Below are 20,579 nucleotides of genomic sequence, written 5' to 3' on the forward strand. Positions count from 1 at the left end.
CTGAGGCAGAAGGATCACCTGAGCCCAGCAGGTCGAGGCTGCAGTGGCTGTGAGCGTGTCTCTGCATTCCAGCCTGGGTGACAGAGTGAGACTCTGACTAAAAAAAAAAGAAAAGAAAAAGAAAAAGGTCTGATTTTCAATTCAAGGTAAACGGAAGTAAGTTTTCAAGTTGAGTTAGTCTTTAATTTCACTGACTAAATCAAAATCAAACAAAATATCCCTACTCCAGTAGTCACTTTAAAAATAGCAAACCAGCTGGCCATGGTGGCTAACACCTGTAATCCTAGCACTTTGGGAGGCCAAGGCAGGGGGATCGCTTGAATCCAGGAGTTGAAGACCAACCTGGGCAACATAGTGAGACTTTTGTCTCTACAAAAAAAAAATGAAAAATTAGCTAGTCATGGTGGTTCATGCCTGTAGTCCCAGCTGCTTGGGAGGCTGAAGCAGGAGGATTGCTTGAGCACAAAAGTTGGAGGCTGCAGTGAGCTATAATCATGCCACTGCATTCTAGCCTTGGTGACAGAGTGAGACCCTGACTCTAAAATAAAAACAGGAAATCATTTTTTCCCACAGAAATTTCCTTTGTTTTCTTTTATTCAAGGTGGAGAATAAAAATAAGTAAGACTTGGTCTCCAGAAAATATAACCTTAAAAGCTGAATTTGGAAATTATCATTGACATCTGAAATACCTAATAAGCCATTTTTTACAGCAGCTTTGTTTACGAAAATCACTACCTTCACTATCAAAAACTGACAAGCTCCACTTTTAGCTTATAAATGAAGGCAGCTAGGGATCATGAGCCATTGTGAGCTTACTAAAGACGCCATTCTGTTTATACACTTAAAGATCAGCACTTAGGCTTGCCATAGCATTTCAGAAAGCTAGCCTTTGAATCATGTACCCCCTTAGCCCACTTGAAATATGAATTCTGATCCGGGCTCGGTGGCTCAGCCTGTAATCCTGCGCCTTTGGGAGGCTGAGGTGAGTGGATTGCCTGAGCCCGCGGGTTTGAAACCCGCCTGGGCAGCAAGACCTCATCTCTACAATAAATCAAAAAGTCAGCCGGGTGTGGTAGCGCATGCCTGTAATTCCGGCTACTTGAAAGGCTGAGGCAGAAGAATCACCGGAGCCCAGCAGGTCGAGGCTGCGGTGGCCAGAAGCGGCCACTGCACTCCAGTCTGGGCAACAGAGTGAGACTCCAACTCAAAAAAAAAAAAAAGAAAAGAAATAAATTCTGCTCACATACTGATTTTCAAGAATTTATTTATTTTGCAGAGCAAGGAATATGTGTATTGGAGCTTGCAATAAACTAATCACAACTAAAGAAGCAATGGAATGTTCTTGATGTTCTTAGACTCATATCCTTAATTTGAGAAGATAGAAAACTAAGTACTATAAAATGAAAACTTTCATAAACTTCAGGGTATAATTTTCAAAGTATTTTTGAACACATGAACCAAAGTTTAACATGTCGACAGTTTACTACAAATATATCTGAAATTAGGTGTGACAGTGTATACCTTCAGTCCCAGCTACTTGGAAGGCTGAAGAGGGAGGATTGCTTCAGCCCAGGAGTTTGAGGCTGCAGTGAGCTGTGACCATGCCGCTGTGCTCCAGTCTGGGCAATAGAGTAAGGCCATGACTTGGGGGGGGTGGGGGGGTGGATAAATTTGAGTGTACTCACATAAAGTAATAAATGTCATGATCAAAACTTGTGTTCCTTGACCCAGGAAGACTGACAGCAACATTCCACTCTTTGGGGGCCTGAATACATCAGCATGAACCAGCTTCCAGCCAAACTCCTGGGCATCTTTCTGCACATGAGAAAGCCTCTAATAAACATTCAAGTTACTATGACAGAAAGTTACAAGAACTCTGAAAGTTAGATGAAACAGAATTTTCCTTTAAAGACAGACTGACTGGAAACCAATGGCTCATTATGAATTTAGCAGGTCTCTGAAAGGTACGTGATCCTGCCACATAAATAAGTCACTCCTTACTCAGTTTTTCATTGGAGAGAGTGTATTAGTTACATTAATCACACAACTGACTTGCTTTTCATGAAGAAAGCAAAATGAGTTAACCCACATAAAGAACTTGACCAATGTTACAGAAATTAAAAATTCACCAATACACAAATGATTACAAGAGTCAAAACATTATAAACAGTATAACCTAAATTATAGTATTTTGCAATGTTTGGTATATTTATCTCATACTACAAATCAATGAAAATCTTAAATAATGATATTTTGAGAGTTCAGAAACTTATAAAAATAATATAACCAGACTTACCTGAAGTTTAAAAAAAATCTATACATTGCCTGAATTCAGGAAGTTGGGGCTGCAGTAAGCCGTGACAGTGTCACTGCACTCCAGCCTGGGCAACAGAGCAAGACCACAAAGCAAGAAAAGGGAAAAAAAACTACTATACCAGCCAGATGTTGTGGCCCACACCTGTAATCCCAGAACTTTGGGAGGCCAAGGCAAGAGGATTGCTTGATCCCAGGAGTTCAAGACCAGCCTGGAAATATAGCAAGACCTTGTCTCTACAAAAAAAACCCAAAACACTAGCCAGGTATGATGGAAGGTGCCTATAATCCCAGCTACTGGGAAGCCTGAGGCAGATGGATCGCCTGAGCCTGGGAAGTCAAGACTGAGTGAGTGAGCTATGATGGTGCCACTGTACTCCAGCCTGGGCAACAGAGTGAAACTCTGTTTCAAAAATAAATACATAAATAATCTACACAACTCTATTCTTTCTGATTTGGTATAATATGCACAATTATTAGGCATCAAAAATGTGTTGTATTCAATGTGTTCATACTCTAGAAATATAGCACTGAGAACTGGACATAGTAGGCACTCAAGTACTTGAATCAAATATGTGCATTTTTACTTACAGAAGTCTTCATCTGATTATATCTGATAATATCTCTATGAAGAGTCCTTAATATAATCATAGCCACCATTCCAGATAAGATAAGAATAATAACAAAAGAATTCATAATACTGGAAAAATTAAGAAAGGAAAAAAGTTAAATCTCAAATTTCTTAAGGGAACACTAAAAAATGCTTATACATATAAAAGAAAAACATCCAAATTATCATTATGCCAATCAGTTTTCCAGGGTTAAACATAGATCAAAAACTGAATGCATCAATATGTTAAATGAACCTAAAGCTATATTACAAAAGTGTACTACAAATATAGTAATAAAAGCAAGACTATTCTTAAGGTTTTTTTTTATTATTATTGCAATACCTTTAGGAGGTACAAATAGTTTCTGGGTACATGATTGCATTATATAGTGGTAAAGAAGTCTGGGCTTTAAGTGTACCCACCACTCCCACTTATGCACATTGTATCTGATAGGTGTAACTTTAAAATTTTTTAAGAGTACATTTTTTAAAAGAAATAAGGATAAATGAATGAGATTAGTCATACAAACTTAGTTCTAGAGCATGGAACTGGGAACAAAAGTTCAAAAGTCACAGGCTGAACTAATGGCTGAGGTACTTAGCCAATGGACCAAGGTATGGTCTTCTAACATTATCACTCTATGGGCTTCAGGGCAAAGACCCCAAGGACCAGTTATCTACCAGATCTTACTTACTGTTTTTAAAATTAAAAATTAAAAACTATCCCCAGAAGCTGGGTGTGGTGCCTCATGCCTGTAATTTCAGTACTTTGGGAGGCTGAGGCAAGAGGATTGCTTGAGCCCAGGAATTCGAGACCAGCCTGGGCAACATAGTGAGACCTCATCTCTACAAAAAAAATTTTTTAAAAATCAAAAAAATTAGCTGGGTGTAGTGGCACATGCCTATAGCCCCAGATACTCAGGAGACTAAGGCAGAAGGATCACCTGAGCCCAGGAGGTCAAGACTGCAGTGAGCCATGATTGTATCACCATACTCCAGCCTAGGTGACAGAGTAAGAACCCGATTCCAAAAAAAAAAAAAAAAAATTATCCCCAAACCATCCACTATCCCACTCCCCATCCCCAGCCAAATCTACACACACCAAAAAGTTTCACCAGAATCTATGAAAAGGCCTGCATTGTTTTAGTGAGATACCAATAAGATGACTGATGTCTAACATGTCTGTTAAGTGTTATAAGTAAATTAGCTGATGGCAGAAATTACAGTATATTCATTGTTACTTATACTTATTATTACTACTAGAGATTAGCCCCCACAATCTATCTAGAGGTTCCTCACTTTCACAACCCCTTTGGAGAAACCATTTAAACAAATTTTATTTAAGGAAATTTCTGGGGGTGGTGGCAAAATGAGATCTGGACTGTTGCCCAAACAGAAGACTCTCTGGAAAAGCTACCATAAGGAGGAGGAGAAGGACAAAGAGGAGGAGGAGTGAGGGTGGGAGCATAGGAACACAAAAAGGAAGGGAAGATATTCTCATTTTAAAGGCAGAGGGAATAAAGGAAAATTATCACTTGAGAATACCATACTCATAGTATCACAGCATTCCTTACTTTCATTTTTACTGTGTAGTCTTCTTTCATCTAAAATTGCTTTATTGCAGGATAAAATACTAATAAAATGCTATATATATACATCAGTTTCTTTTTTATTCACGTCTTTGCTCGGTCTCCTATGTTACTAACAACATCCTACTCCTACTCTCAGCATTTTATCACAACCCCAATCATTAGGTTCTCAGTTGGCCCATCCCTCAATTTCATGTCGAAACTACTTCCACAATCACAGACTTCTGTGTGATTTGATCCTGTTGAAGATTCTTGAGGAATCAGGTCGTTTCACTGATTCTACTAGAATATAAGCTTCATGCAAGCAGAAGTCTCATCTGCCCTATTCATCATTGTATCTGAGAGGCTATCACAGTGCTTGGCATCATACTAGGAAGTAAAAAGAATAAATTGTCTGATTCTGGCAGACATTATCTCCACACGAACCTCTCCTATCTATGATCTGCCTTGATTAAATAGCCACTTGAAAGATGGTGGTTTGTCTTATGTAATCCTTTCGCCTTCTTCTCACCCTTTTCTCAGTTTTTCATGACATCCCTAATTTCCTCTACCCCAGCTGGTTACCACTTTTCTGTACTCCCTAGTGCGCTCAGACTTTCTGAGTCCACAAAAGTTTCCATTCTGTTTGCTTTTCCTCTCTTGTATATTGCCCACTTTCTAGAAAAGTCTTCATATCTCATCTACTCCCCACCCCAATATTCTTTGCATGCAGACACAGCATCTCCAAGACTTTCAGGCTTCTCTGTCCCTTCAACATAAACATTAGCATATTTAAAACACATTTATCCTTTTTTTTCCTTTTCATTGAGTATATGGGAAGGTGGGGGGAGGGGAGAAGAGGGGAAACTAGCCACAGAGAAGAAAAAATAAGTCACCTAAAATCATCTGTGATGACAAAATACCTTAATTTAAATATACATATTTACATTTCCTACCCCAAAGTAACTTATTCTTTATTTCATGGAGTGCTTACCTAAACCACAGAATGTTGGTATGAGGCATAGACTCCAAAATATAATCCCATCTAGAAGCCCACTTGACATTTTTGTTTTCCTAAAATAAAAATATGAAATCATATGATAAAACTTTAGGCTGACCTTTTGCTGGTTATACTCCTCAAACAAACAGTGAAACTATTCTACTTGTGCTTTCTTCATTTCTTTACTTCTAACTTCATGGAACTGTGTGATCTACCTTGACATTTTTATCTTATTTTCATTTCCTGATATTGTACCTCATTTCAAAAAGGAACTAGGAGGAAAATAATTTGAGCTTACTGCTATTTACCAAAAATGACATATTTTTGCTACTATTTGCCTGTAACCCTAAATGTACCCTATATTTCATTTCCTTTTGTCCCAACCACATTTCCATCTTCATTGTAACTTTACATCATACTTGAAAAGGTGCACAAAGATATACATAATGAGAATTACCATAACTTTCTTTGTAAATATAAAAACTTAGAAACAACCAAAAATGCCCATCACAATGAGAATAAACTATGGTAAATCATGCTAGCAAATATTATATAACCATTGAAAAGAATGATGTGCATCTATAGGTGATGTCTATGAAGCAGCATTAAATGAAAAAAGAAAGGTGAAGAATATGCATAGCAAAATTCCATTTTCCCCCAAAAAAGACAATATACATATCTTGTAGGTGCAAGCATTTTTCTGAAAGAATAAGAAAAAAATAATGGTTTTACTATTAGAGGAAGAGAGTACAAATTTGAGGGCAAAGGAGGGGAGCAATTTACTTAGTCATTTTCTATATGGTTTGAAGTCTTCACCACATACAAACACACAACTATTGTTGATATAATTACTTAAACTAAAAGACAACTTGCTTCACTGCAACTTACCAACTTCACCCACTGCAAATAGGTTTATTATTAGTGTATTTTGTTTGATTACAGAACCTTGTTCAATGTAACCCATCACTGCTTAACAAATACTCCAATATTTTACATTTTTATGTTAAGTTTGGAGATGTTGTAGCTATAAGCTTATAAAAAGATTTTTTTTAACATTTGAGCTTTCAGGACTGAATAAAATACAAAGAAAACCATAATTTTGACTCAAGATATTCCTCCAGATGTGTAATCAAATTCAACTTGTCAACAATTTTCTTTTAAAATATCACCAACTTGTCAACAATTTTCTTTTAAAATATCACCAGTGCTGGGTGCACTGGCTCACAACTGTAATCCCAACACTTTGGGAGGCCGAGGCAAGAGGATTGCCTGATCCCAGGAGTTCAAGACCAGCCTGGGCAACTTGGCGAGACCTCGTCTCTACAATACATCAAAAAATAAGCCAGGCATGATGGCGCATGCTCTGTAGTTCCAGCTACATGAAAGGCTGAGGCAAAAGGATCGCCTGAACCTGGCAAGTCGAGGCTGCGGTAGCAGTGAGCATGCCACTGCACTCCAGCTTGGGCGACAGAGTGAGACTCCGACTCAAAAATAAAATAAAATATCACCAATAGATGAGGATCTTAAATGATAATCCCCAATAAACACTTGAGCCGTTAATGCAGTATTACCCCTCAAATCAATGGTATACTCTTAGCAAAAGAAAAACACTGGCACAGAATGACCAGGCTATGCTTGAAATGACTTATTATTTAAAATTGGATATCTTTAGATACTTTTTCTGAAATTTGGGGCATATGAGGAAAGTAATCATACATTGCTTTTTTAAAAAAATTAAAACCCAATGATAGATTTTATTTTATTATTTTTTCTAAACTCCTGGGCTCAAACGACCCTCCCTCTTTGGCCTCCCAAAGTGCTAGGATTACAAGCATGAGCTACTGCATCTGGCCCCAAGTGATAGATTTTAATTAAAAAGGGTTTTAATTCAACAATAGATTTCAGTTAACTCCTGATGGTCACGTGATCATGATTAACATTACCAGTGATGAGACAGGTTAACATCACGTACCTTCTGATGTGATGTATCACTTCTGTGGTATTCCTGCCAAGAATGCATGGCCTAAGTCTGGTCATGAAGAAACATCAGACACACTCAGGTCATGGTCATCCTACAAAATGTAAGATCTGTTCCCTTTAAAAATTTCAAAGGTATGAAAGAATAATGAACTGGTCCAGATTGGAGGAGACAAAAACTAAATGCAACATATAATCCTGGATAGGATTGTGAACCAGAAACAGAAAGGGTGACACTGTTGACCAGCTGGTGAAATGTGAGTGGATTGGCCGAGCGCAGTGGCTCAAGCCTGGAATCCCAGCACATTGGGAGGCCAAGGTGAGGGGATAGCCTCAGGTTAGAGAACAGCCTGGCCAACTTGGTGAGACCTCATCTCTACAATAAGTCAAAAAAATTAGCCAGGCATAGTAGCGCACGCCTGTAGTTCCAGCTACTGGAAAGCTGAGGCAGAAGGATCGCCTAAGCCCAGCAGGTCGAGGCTGTGGTGGTTGTGAGTGTTCCACTGCACTCCAGTCTGGGTGACAGAGTAAGACTCCAACAGAAAGAAAGAAAGAAAGAGAGAGAGAGAGAGAGAGAGAGAGAGAGAGAGAGAGAGAGAGAGAGAGAGAGAGAAGGAAAGAAAGAAAGAAAGAAAGAAAGAAAGAAAGAAAGAAAGAAAGAAAGAAAGAAAGAAAGAAAGAAAGAAAATGAAAGAAAGAAAGAAAGAGAAAGAAAAATGTGAGTGGATGGATGTGGATTGGATGGTAGAGTACCAGTATTGATTCCTGATTTGAAGGGTTGTATGATAGGAGAGTGACCTTGTTTTAAGGGAAGCATTCTCTAGAGTGTTTAGGGATGACTGGACAACATCTAGCTCTCAAAAGATCCAGAGAAAGATTCATAATAATGGGCACACACACAGAAAAGTGAACAGTGGAGTAAATGAGGTAAAATTTTGTTGCTGTTTTGTTTTGTTTTTGCTTTTGTTTGAGTTGGAGTCTCACTCTGTCACCCAGGCTGGAGTGCAGTGGCACGCTCACAGCCACTGAAGCCTCGATCTGCTGGACTCCAGCAATCCTTCCACCTCAGCCTTCCAAGTAGCTGGAACTACAGGCATGCATCACCATGCCCAGCTAATTTCTTGATTTATTGTAGAGATGAGGTCTCACCAAGTTGCCCAGGCGGGTCTTGAATCCATGGGCTCAGGCAATTCTCTCACCTCAGCCTCCCAAAGTGCTGGGATTGTAGGCATTAAGACACCATGCCCCGCCAGCAAATGAGGTAAAATGTTAATAATCGGCGCATCTTTTAATCCGGGACTACAGGAGTTCGCTGTGCTGTTTTGGTAATTTTTCTGTAAGTCTGAAATTGTTTCAAAATGAACTAATTTTAAAAACCTATAAGAAAGTCATAATTTATAGAACTGATAAATTTAAAAAATACTCATTCCATGGACGGATTCCACCATACCCACCTATTAAAGTATTGTTGTATTTTTCTAGAAACTCCTTTAAAAATATTGTTGCAATAATAGAATGTAACTTAATTTGTCAAAATTTGAACTACATGCATCCCTTTACCAGCCTATCCTTTGCCTTAATTGAGTTCATTCATATCAAGTCTTGTAAAAAAAAAAAAAAAGCAATACTTTAAAATATGCATTATGAAGTTTGGACTTCAACTACAAAGAGAGCCTGGACAATCTGCACCAAACATTGCCATCTGCTGGAAATAACAGACCATAACATGTATTGCTTTTCCCTAAGAAAGTAAGAAATTTCCAATTTCCATAAGGGTGTCTCCTGCATTTTCTAAGGTTCTTATAGTTTGAGGTTTTATGTTTAGATCTTTGATCCATTTAGAGTTGATTTTTGTGTATGGTGATAGGTAAGGGTCTTGTTTTAACCTTCTGCATGTGGTCAGTCAGTTTTCCCAGGACCACGTACAGACATCTTTAAAATATATATATTTTTTAAAGTAAGAAATTACTTTTAAAATCCTAAGGCACATTTGGGAACAAAACGGCAACTGCAAAGTGATAACTAAGTGGTAGAATCTATTTTTAATCCATTTTAAATGAATAAATTATTCTTCGGCCAAGCACAATGGCTCAAACCTGTAATCCCAGCACTTTGGGAGGCGGAAGCGAGAGGACTGCCTGAGCTCAGGGGTTCGAGACCAGCCTAAGCAACATGGCGAGAACTTTTCTCCACAATAATAATTTTAAAAAAAGCTGGACATGGTGGCATGCGCCTGTAGTTTCAGCTACTTGGAAGGCTGAAGCGGAAGGATGCCTGAGGTCAGCAGGTCAAGGCTACGGTGGCCGTGACTGTGCCACTACACTCCAGCCTGGGTAATAGAGTGAGACTCCAACTTTTAAAAAAATTACTATTCATCTTTACTTCCCAGAGTTTTAAAATCTTTTATGAGACATAGCAATTCTCATAAAATCATGAAGAAAATCGGTCTTTAAAGTTGCTAATAATGGAGGCACAAGCAGCAAAGGCAGAAACAAAAACAAGACTTCTTGATCAATGATACAGTACCCTGTATCATTCATGCAGGGATCCAAAAACTTGATCTTCTAGTCCAGTTTTTCTCAACAGGGGAAGCAGCACCCCCTAGGGGGCATAATGAAAATGTGTGGCGATGCTGCTAGGTATCCAGCAGCATAGAATGCCTGATGTCCTGCAGTACACAATAGAGAACTGAGAACTGCACTGGGTCCCAAAGATCTTCCAAATGCCCCATACAACATTCATGTGGGTGTAAATCTGCATATGATTATCTGTACCTAGGTTCAAACTGCCTTTTACAGATAAACACAAAGTATTTACACATGGTCTTAATATACATTGATTTTCTTTTGTCCCCAAGCATGCAACTACCATATCAATTGACGGGAAAATGGTACTATGTTTGGTTTGGAACTTTGCCAAAGTTGAGCAACATTTTAGAAAGTCATGACATCATTTGAAAAGATGTGTCATTTGAGGCACCAGTGTGCAATATTCTTATACCCATCTGTTGTCACGTTTACAATGATTATACAGACAGGTACAAGCACCTGACAGTTACTGTAATATATACTTAAATACATATTTTATTAAAAGTTACTTACGAGCTGGGTATGGTGGCCCATACCTGTAATCCCTGCACTTTGGGAGGCTGAGGTGAGTGGATTGCCTGAGTCCACGAGTTTGAGACCAGCCTGGGCAACATGGCAAGACCTCATCTCTACAATAAATCAAAAAACTAGCTAGGTGTGGTGGTGCATGCCTGTGGTTTCAGCTACTTGGAAGGCAGAGGTGGAAGGATCACCTGAGGCCATCAGGTCAAGGCTGCAGTGGCAGTGAGTGTGCCACTGCACTCCAGCCTGGGCAACAGAGTGAGACTCCGACTCAAAAGAAAAACAAAGTTACTTCCTGGCTGGGCTGGGTGGCCCATGCCTGTAATTCCAGCACTTTGGGAGGTCAAGTCGCTTGAGCCCAAGAGCTTGAGGACAGCCTGTGCAACATAGCGAGACTCGATCTCTACAAAATAATAATAAAAATAAAATTAGCTAGGCATGTTAGTATGTGCCTGTAATCCCAGGTACCCGAGAAGCTGAAGTGGATTGCCTGAGTCCAGGAGGTCGAGGCTGCAGTGAACCAAATCATGTCATTGCACTCCAGCCTGAGTGACAGAGTGAGACCCCGACTCAAAAAAAAAAAAAGTTACTTCTCTTTTATTTCTCCTTTATATTGTATTTAGGGTGTTATATTGGTGTTTATTGAAATTATGTGTATAGGCAAGTTTCGTTATCTCTTACCTACTAGTATCATTTTAGAATGGCAAAAAGAGTTATAAACCATTTGTTATTTAAAGGGGATATCAGTCTAATAGGGTAAGGAATTACTGATCCAGTTCAACTCTCTCATTTTATTATGGGGAAACTGGAGTCCAGTGGGGGCAAAAAACTTGCTCAAGGTCTCCAGTATGAATTTGAGGCAAGCCAGCATCAAAGCTTTGGAATTCTCAATTCAGTTTCTGCTCCATGCTCCCTGAAAATCAGAAATGCATTTTCCAACAAAAACAATGCTACAGCCAGATGCAGTGGCTCACACCTGTAATCCCAGCACTTTGAGAGGTGGAGGCAGAGGATTGCCTGAGCCCAGGGGTTCTAGACCAGCCTGGGCAACTTGGCAAGACCTTGTCTCTACAATAAATCAAAAAATTAGCCAGGCACGTGGTTCCAGCTTCTTGGAAGGCTGAGCTGAAAGGATTGCCTGAGCCCAGCAGGTCAGGGCTGTGGTCGCCATGAGTGTGCCACTGCACTTCAGCCTGGACGATAGAGTGAGACTCCGACTCAAAAAAAAATGCTATAAATTTAGGTAGGAAGAAAGGGATTGGCAGTAGTGGGAAACTGCCAGGAGAGAGGGGACACACCTCATCAACAAGGGTACCTGCATACTGAACATTTTTATACCTAGCCCTGAGTTGTACCCCACATCTTTAAAATAAAAAATTAAAGAAGAAAAAAAAAATTAGCTAGGGTCCCAGGCTAGCCCACAAATAGAGCTTATGTAACTCAAAAATATGGCTAAAATTACTGTGATTATAATGAAATCAAAAAGCCTTTGTTTGGTGACATAAAAACAGTACATTTTTAAAGTAAAAGTATTATGAATAGAAACACCTTATTCTGGCATTCTATAATTCATAATAGGCACTCAGTGTTCATAATTCATAATAGGTATTCAATAAATTCATAATAGGCACTCAATTCGTAACAGGCACTCAATAAACACTTGTCATAAACATGGATAAACAAAAGGTCTTCACTCAAATGTTAATCTTTATGACTCATCCCTCCTTCTGAACAGATTTATTATAAACTCCAAATTTGATAACCGTTTGAGAACATGTATTATTTTCTGAAAACATTAAAGTACATTCACAAGATGCTTAATTAAGAAGCAAAATAACAAAACTTTTAAAACTAAAAATTATTATATTGCCTCTGAACTTCTCTGGGCCTAGCATCTGCTTGATCGGGTGCTCAGGTCCACAGGCTCAGCTGATGATCATAGGCTCTGGGTTTAAACAGCAGTTTACAGGTGGCAGGTGGTGGGAAAGGAGACAGGCACAGGAAAATGGAGGTTGTGACCCAGGTGGTTGAAGAGCCACAGCTGCTGCATGGCACTGGCATTTGTAAGTGGTTCGATGTGTGCATAGAGTTTGGCTTCCTGTCCACGTCTCCTGGTCCCAACTCCATGTCGGGATTGCACCCATCCCCTCTCCCTGAGGCATGAATGTTTTTGTGCACAAAAGGCACATGTGAGACTGTGTAGTGTATCCAGTTCAAGGCCTACAATCAATCCATGTCCCTGGATCTGGTGAAATTTTCTGTATTGAGAATGAGAAGCAGCAAAAGGAGAAAGACATGTAGAAGCACAAACCAAAGGGGATAGGGGGTACATATGAGGTGGTCTATATCAGTGCCATTATGGCAGCCACTAGCCACATGTGGCTATTCAGCACTTGAGTCAGGGCTGGTCCTCAGATTATCAATAAGTCATAAGTATAAAATACACACCAAGCCGGGCTCGGTGGCTCAGCCTGTAATCCCGCGCCTTTGGGAGGCTGAGGTGAGTGGATTGCCTGAGCCCGCGGGTTCGAGACCCACCTGGGCCGCAAGACCTCATCTCTACAATAAATCAAAAAATCAGCCGGGCAATGGTAGCACATGCCTGTAATTCCAGCTACTTGGAAGGCTGAGGCGGAAGGATCGCCGGAGGCCAGCAGGTCGAGGCTGCGGTGGCCGGGTGCGGCCACTGCACTCCAGTCTGGGCGACAGAGTGAGACTCCAACTCAAAAAGTAAAAATAAAAAAATAAAAAATACACACCAGATTTCAGACTTGCCATGGAAAAAAGAATATAAGATATTTCTGTACCCAAAAAGTGCTATATAAACACTCTAATTAATAAATGTGTTTCTTACAAATATATAACTTAGCAGTTCTGAAAATACATGTATGCTAGGGTTGAATAAGTCAATATATCATAGATGATGAGAGTCAGATATCTTACAGGGAAAGAAGTTACATATAAACAAGAGGAGAGGGCTAGTATAAATGTTATGGTGTGCAGTCAGAGATATTGTATGAACTCAAGTTTATTCACTTACTTATTCACCTACCTATTTTTATATTTTTCCATTAGAATTAGTAAGTAAACTGTGGGGTGATACTTTGTGTTTTTTTAATTTATTTATTTTAAAGATGTGGGGCACAATTCAGGATTAGATAGATAAGTGTTCATTGTACAGGTAAAGTTTGGGACTCCCTTTGGTCCCCACTTCACCTGGATTGAGATCAGTTACGCTTATTAATGTTATGTGCCCCACTCTCCCTCCCCTGGCAGTGTCCCATTACTGCCAACCCCTTTCTTATAGTATTATGATAAATGTTCACGGTCCACTTATGAGTGAGAGCATGTGGTACCCAGTTCTTTGTTTCTGTGATAGATCACTGAGTATGATAGACTCTAAATCCATCCAAGTTGCTGCAAAGTCCATAATTTAATCCTTCTTTATGGGTACATAGTATTCCATTGTGTATGTGTACCATATTTTGCTACTCCAATTCAGTTTTGATGGGCAGCATGGTTGGGATTCATGTTGTGTGAATGGTGCTGCAATAAACATGCATGTGCAGGTATCTTTTTTGTGGGATGATTTGAGTTCCTCTGGGTATATTCCCAGAAGGAGGATTGCTAGGTCATAAGGAAGGTCAATTTTTAGATTTTTTAGGAATCACCACACTGTTTTCCACAGAGGTTGTACTAGTTTACACTTAAATTTCATTGATCATATTGACCTAAATCAATTATTTTATTGGAGGCTGTTCAAATTTGATCAATCCCACTAAAACAGTCCAATAAATGATGACTAAGTACTCAGTTGGTTGACAAAATTCTTCATAGCCATAATGTCATCTAAGTTCTTTTATAATTATGGTTACCAACGTTTGAGGCTTTGCTTCTCATTTATCCACAGAAAGTTTGAGCTATGTTGTGGACTCAGTCGGATTTTGTAAGCTATTCTAAGACACAACCACCATTTGCCTGGGATAGCCAGTGAGATCCAAACTAGGACATAAATGCTACTCCAAAAGAGTATTCCAGAGTCAAATACATTTGTAAAATGCTGCTTTAGACTCAGTCAATAGGTTTCTTTCTTGGGAGACTTTTCAATATTTTATTAATATGCTTTGAAGCCGGGCTCGGTGGCTCAGCCTGTAATCCTGTGCCTTTGGGAGGCTGAGGTGAGTGAATTGCATGAGCCCGCAGGTTCGAGACCCGCCTGGGCAACTTGGCGAGACCTCATCTCTACAATAAATAAAAAATGAGCCGGGCGTGGTAGCGCACACCTATAGTTCCAGCTACTTGGAAGGCTGAGGTGGAAGGATTGCTGGAGCCCAGCAGGTCGAGGCTGCGGTGGCCGGGAGTGGCCACTGCACTCCAGTCTGGGTGACAGAGTGAGACTCCAACTCAAAAAAAAAAAAAAAAAATGCTTTGAGAAGCTGAGAAAGGAAGCAATAGAAAATAGCATTTACCAAATGTATTTAACTAGACTAGGGAAGGCACTTTGGGAAATGTTGATGTACACCTTAACACTGATTTTTGATTTGCTTGTTTGTTTGCTTGTTTGTTTGTTTGTTTTTAGTTGGAGTCTCGCTTTGTCACTCAGGCTGGAGTGCAGAGGCATGCTCATAGCCACTGCAGCCTCAACCTGCTGGGGTCAGGTGATCCTTCTGCTTCAGCCTTCCAAGTAGCTGGAACCAGAGGCGTCTGCCACCACATCTGGGTATTTTTTTATTATTATTATAGAAATAAGTCTCACCATGTTGTTCAGGCTGGTCTCGAACCCTGAGTTCAGGCAATCCTCTCACCTCTGCCTCCCAAAGTGCTGGGATTACAGACATAAGCCACCACACCCAACCAACACTGGGTTTTTAAAAAGTATTTTTCTATTGTGGATAGAGCTGCAACAAACATGCATGTGCAGGTATCTTTTTTTGTAGAATGATTTGAGTTCCTCTGGGTATTTCCCCAATAGGGGGATTGCTGGAAGATTAATTTCTAGTTCTTTCAGAAATCGCCACACTGTCTTCCAAAGAGGTTGCATTAGTTTGCATTCCCACCAGCAGTGTAGAAGCATCCACCCAAGGCAAGAAAATAAAGAAAGAGCATCACAGAAATATATTCGCCACTCTTCCTTGCATCATTCCCCTAACTATGGCAGCCACATTCTGGCGTTCAGATAAAGAATTTAGTGTCTTGGTATGTTCTCACTGCATAACCTACTCTCTGTATGCATGAACTATTGTTGTATAAAACATTTGTAAGCTGGGTGTGGTGGCTCAGGCCTATAATCCCAGCAATTTGGGAGGCAGAGGCAAGAGGACTGCCTGACCCAGGGTTTGCAGACCAGCCTGGGTAACACAGCGAGACTTCATCTCCACAATAAATTAAAAAATGAGCCGGGTGTGGTGGCATATGCCTGTGGTTCCAGTTAGTTGGAAGGCTAAGGCGAAAGGATCACCTGAGCAGGTTGAGACTGTGGTGGCCGTGAATGTGTCACTGCACTCTAACCTGGGCGACAGACAGAGTGAGACTCAAAAAAAGAAAAGGCATTTAAAATCAACTGCCTCTAGGTCTAGGAGAACCTATGTCTGAGAGAAGAAATAGGAAACGTTGCATGTGTACTACTGACTAGGCACTGTGCTAAGTATTTCATGTCAGCTCACTTAACTTTGGTAGCAATCATGGGAGGTGATTAACCCATTTTACAGATTAGGAAATACAAGCTCAAAGTAATCTAATCAAGTTTACAAAGCTAGCAAATGGTAGAGCCAAGATTCAAATTCAAGTGTGCCTGGTTATTTTCAGTATAACACCTCTGGAAGCCAAGGGCCTTCTAAGCACACAAAATACGTTTCAATGAAAAAAAAATCCCTCTACTAGAACAGATTCCAGGATTAGACTTGACTGTTGAGACCTAACCTCAAATAAGGTGATTTCTCAAATTCCCCGATTTGTTAAGGCTGCATCTGAATTTCCACTTCAGCTCTTTTGATAGCTGCTTCCTGACAGACAGACAGATCGACCACTAGCTGGGTCGAGTGGTAACACATATCATGTAGCTTCCTGATATGTCTGAACTTCAACTCAGATGTATTTTCCCTTGGTTTTTACTGTAAACATAAGAGTTCTTACATTTAATTTTTTTAATAATTGATAAGGCCACACGTGGTGGTTCATGCCTGTAATCTCAGTACTTTGGGAGGCCGAGGCGGGTGGATTGCTTAAGCTCAAAACCAGCCTAGGCAACCTAGGGAAACCTCATCTCTACAAAAAAAAAACAAACATAAAATTAGCTGAGTGTGGTGATGTAGGCCTGTAGTCCCAGCTACTCAGGATGCTGAACTGGAAGGGTCACCTGAGCCCAGAAGGTCGAGGCCGCCATGAGTTGTGATTGTGCCACTCCAATCCAGTCTGGGTTGACAGGGTGAGACCCCAACTTTAAAAAAAAAAAAAAGCTGGGCATGATCACTCATGTCTGTAATCCTAGCACCTTGGGAGGCTGAGGTAGGAAGATCGCTTGAGCCCAGGAGTTCAAGACCAGCCTCGGCAACTTAGCAGGACCTCGTCTCTATAAAAAATCAAAAAATTAGCTGGTCATGATGGAATGCGTTGGGAGTCCCAGTCACTCGAGAAACTGCGGCAAAAGGATCACCTGAGCCCCGAGGTTGTGGTGAGCCATAATCCTGCCACTGCACTCCAGCCTGGGTGACAAAGTGAGACCCTGACTCAAAAAAATAAAAATAAAAATTGTAATAGCTGATGGATAACTGATAAAAATGTATAAGGGCTTCAGCTCTTCAATCAACTTCTGATAATAGCTTAGACTTTGAATAGCATTCTCAACCACTGAGGAAAGGTTTTTTCAAAGTTTCTTCAGAGTGTATTTCATTCCTTTCCTCAGATTACACTTCTATATTTCATCTAGAAATTAGAAGACTGGACTATACTTATTGGACTAGTAAATTGCCTGTTTTCACCAATTGCAGTTTGGGTAAACTGCAGGGTGTAGGATCAAGTAATCCTGACCTCTAGCTGGATGACTCAAGGTACAGGTACCCATTTCTAACATAAATGGTTCTCATATTCTTTACAGTTACTCTGTAGGCAGAAAATATAATAGACCCTTAAAATAGAAAACCAGAATGGTATAGTGGAAAAACTATGAGTTTGAGGGTCAGACAGACCTGGGTTTGAATATCATCACTTCCACCACCTGCTAGCCATGATCCTGAGAAAATTACTTCAGCTCACTGGGCTTCAGTACTTTCATTTATAAAATGGAGATAACCACTACAGGTGATACAGAGGGACAAAAGAAAGGCATCCCCGATCTGGAATTGCTTTCAGAATGTGATTATGAAGAATCATGTCATAATAGCTGTCAGGTCAACCACAAAAATGATACAATTTGTAAACGTCTGAGGAGATTTGAGACCTAGCCCCAAATAAAGTGATTAGTACACCTGAAGCTATAAAAAAAAAGCCTTATATGAAATCGAGTATGATCAAAGCTGAATAAAAATATGATACACAGGCCAGGTATGGTGGCTCATGCTTGTAATCCTGGCATTTGGGAGACTGAGGCAGGAAGATTGCTTGAGAACAGGAGTTTGATACTAGCCTGGGCAACACAGCAAGACCTCGTCTCTACAAAAAATTTAAAAAATTAGCCAGGCATGGTGGCATTTGCCTGTAGTCCCAGCTAAGGTGAGAGGATCGCTTGAGCCTAGGAATTTGAGGCTGCGGTGAGCCATGATCATGTCACTGCGCTCCAGCCTGGGCAACAGAGTGAGACTCCAACTCAAAAAAAAAAAAAAAAGACTAAAATGGGAAATACATAGACCTACATAGTCATACAAGATTTTTTCTATAAAAAGAATGCCACAGCCAGGCACGGTGACTCAGCCTGTAATCCCAGCACTTTGGAAGACCGAGGTGAGAGAATTGCCTGAGTCTGGGGGTTTGAGACCAGCCTGGACAACTTGGTAAGATCTAGTATCTACAATAAATCACACACACAAAAACTAGCTGGGCATGGTGGCATACGTCCGTAGTTCCAGCTACTTGGAAGGCTGAGATAGAAGGATCACCTAAGCCCAGCAGGTTGAGGCTGCAGTGGCCATGAGCATGCCACTGCACTCCAGCCTGGGCAACAAGAGTGAGACTCCAACTCAAAAAAAAAAAAAAAAAAAAAAGAATGCCACAAAGTCAATCTTTTGGTGAAGCACTACTTGTACTGTCTAAGGCTAAAAAGAACCTGACCCATGAACACAAACATCTAGTCCATGGGCAAGTATAGCACTACAGTGTCTTGAATATCATCTTTTAATTACCTCCCTTCTCTTTGCTCAGGGTTCATATGCTCACCAAGAATCTTTCATATAACTTTACTACAGGTGAATGTGTTAACAAGCTAACATGAATGATATGTTCCACCAAGTATTTCTATTTCTCCATATAAATTAATAGATTAGCATTCTGGTTAATACACTGGACCCACAACTTTTTGGTTAATATGAATCTAACTCCCTTTGGTATATTCACAGAATTAATATTCAGAAGCAAGATTTTAAGAGATTGACAAGAACCTAGTATTGCTGAGTGTGTAAGCAAACAGCAGATCCTCAGGCCTAATAACTTTTTTGGAAAAGATTTTGGCAATGTGTTATCAAAATGTGTGCATCTTTTTACCTAAATAATCCTACTACTAGGAATTTAACCCTAGGAGATAATCACGTAAGTAAAAAAGAAAAAAAATTAAAACATTGTTTATAATAATTAAAATAATGAGACTTAGCTGAGCACAGTGGCTCATGCTTGTAATCCCAGCACTTTGGGAGGCTGAGGTGAGAGGATTGCCTGAGCCCAGGGTTCGAGATCAGCCTAGGCAACGTGGTGACACCTCATCTCTACAATAAATCAAAAAAGCATTAGCCGGGAGTGGTGATGTGTGCCTATAGTTCCAGCTCGTTGGAAGACTGAGACAGAAGGATTGACTAAGTCCAGCAGGTCAAGGCTGCAATGGCCATAAGCATGCCACTGCACTTCAGCCTGGGTGACAGAGTGAGAATCCGACTCCCAAAAAATTCATTAATTAAATAAAATACTAAGCAAACAAATGAAATATGAAGCAGCTAGTTAACAGAAAACCCTTTGAGAAACACGAGCATCAGAGAGCTAGTAGAATATTCACCAAAATGTTCATAGTGTATCTATCTATATCTATATTTTTTAACCAAAATACACACCATCTTTATAAAAATAGTTATTTATGAAAGAAAAAAGTCTAGACATACGAACAACAATGAATGTCATATATTGAGAACCTACTCTGTGTTAGACACCATGGTAAGGACTTTACATATTCCGAAAATAAAGATTAAATGACATGAGAAGAAGCCAGAACTCAGAGATTATGTGACTTGCCTAGGCTCACGCAGCTAGCAAATGGCAAAGCTTCTATTTGTTTTTGTTTTTGTTTTTGTTTTCTCAGAAAGAAATATTTAAAAGTGACTTACGGCACATGCCTGTAATCCCAGCACTTTGGGAGGCATAGGGGAGAGGATTGCCTGAGCTCAGGGGTTCGAGACCAGCCTGAGCAACATGGTGAGACCTCATCTCTACAATAAATCAAAAAATTAGTCAGGCGTGGTGGCACATGTGTGTGGTTCCAGCTACTTGGGAGACTGAGGCAGAGGGATCACCTGAGTCCTGCAGGTCGAGGCTGCGGTGGCCATGAGCGCACTACTGCACTCCAGCCTGGGTGACAGAGTGAGACTCCAACTCAAAATAAATAAATAAATAAAAGTGACTTGTGAACAGAAGTGATGTCTCAGGCAGCTGAAAGACAGTGGATCCCTGCATCTGCCCTCCAGGACATCCTCCAGGACTTATTTTATATAGCAAGATTTCTGGTAAGACATGTGCAGTTGGTCATGTCTCCGACTTTCCTGTTGAATTTCATGACCACTGGGAAGGTTAGATAAGCATCTTTATGAGGG

The 20,579-nt window shown here is 40.2% G+C and overlaps 1 protein-coding gene across 1 annotated transcript in view; it reads right to left on the reverse strand.

The window, feature by feature from the left end:
- Positions 1–20,579, reverse strand: part of LOC103272741 (transmembrane 9 superfamily member 2-like) — a 118,098-nt gene that overhangs the window by 53,474 nt on the left and 44,045 nt on the right. Inside the window, exons 8-10 of the mRNA XM_021718655.1 lie at positions 5,486–5,565; positions 2,905–3,013; positions 1,686–1,815 (exon numbers count right to left, since the gene is read on the reverse strand). Of these exons, the coding sequence (XP_021574330.1) occupies positions 1,686–1,815; positions 2,905–3,013; positions 5,486–5,565 (319 nt within the window). The remainder of the gene's footprint in view (positions 1–1,685; positions 1,816–2,904; positions 3,014–5,485; positions 5,566–20,579) is intronic.

This window comes from Carlito syrichta, unplaced genomic scaffold, assembly GCF_000164805.1.
Source record: "Carlito syrichta isolate Samal-C Ts95f unplaced genomic scaffold, Tarsius_syrichta-2.0.1 Scaffold313184, whole genome shotgun sequence".
NCBI lineage: Eukaryota > Metazoa > Chordata > Mammalia > Primates > Tarsiidae > Carlito > Carlito syrichta.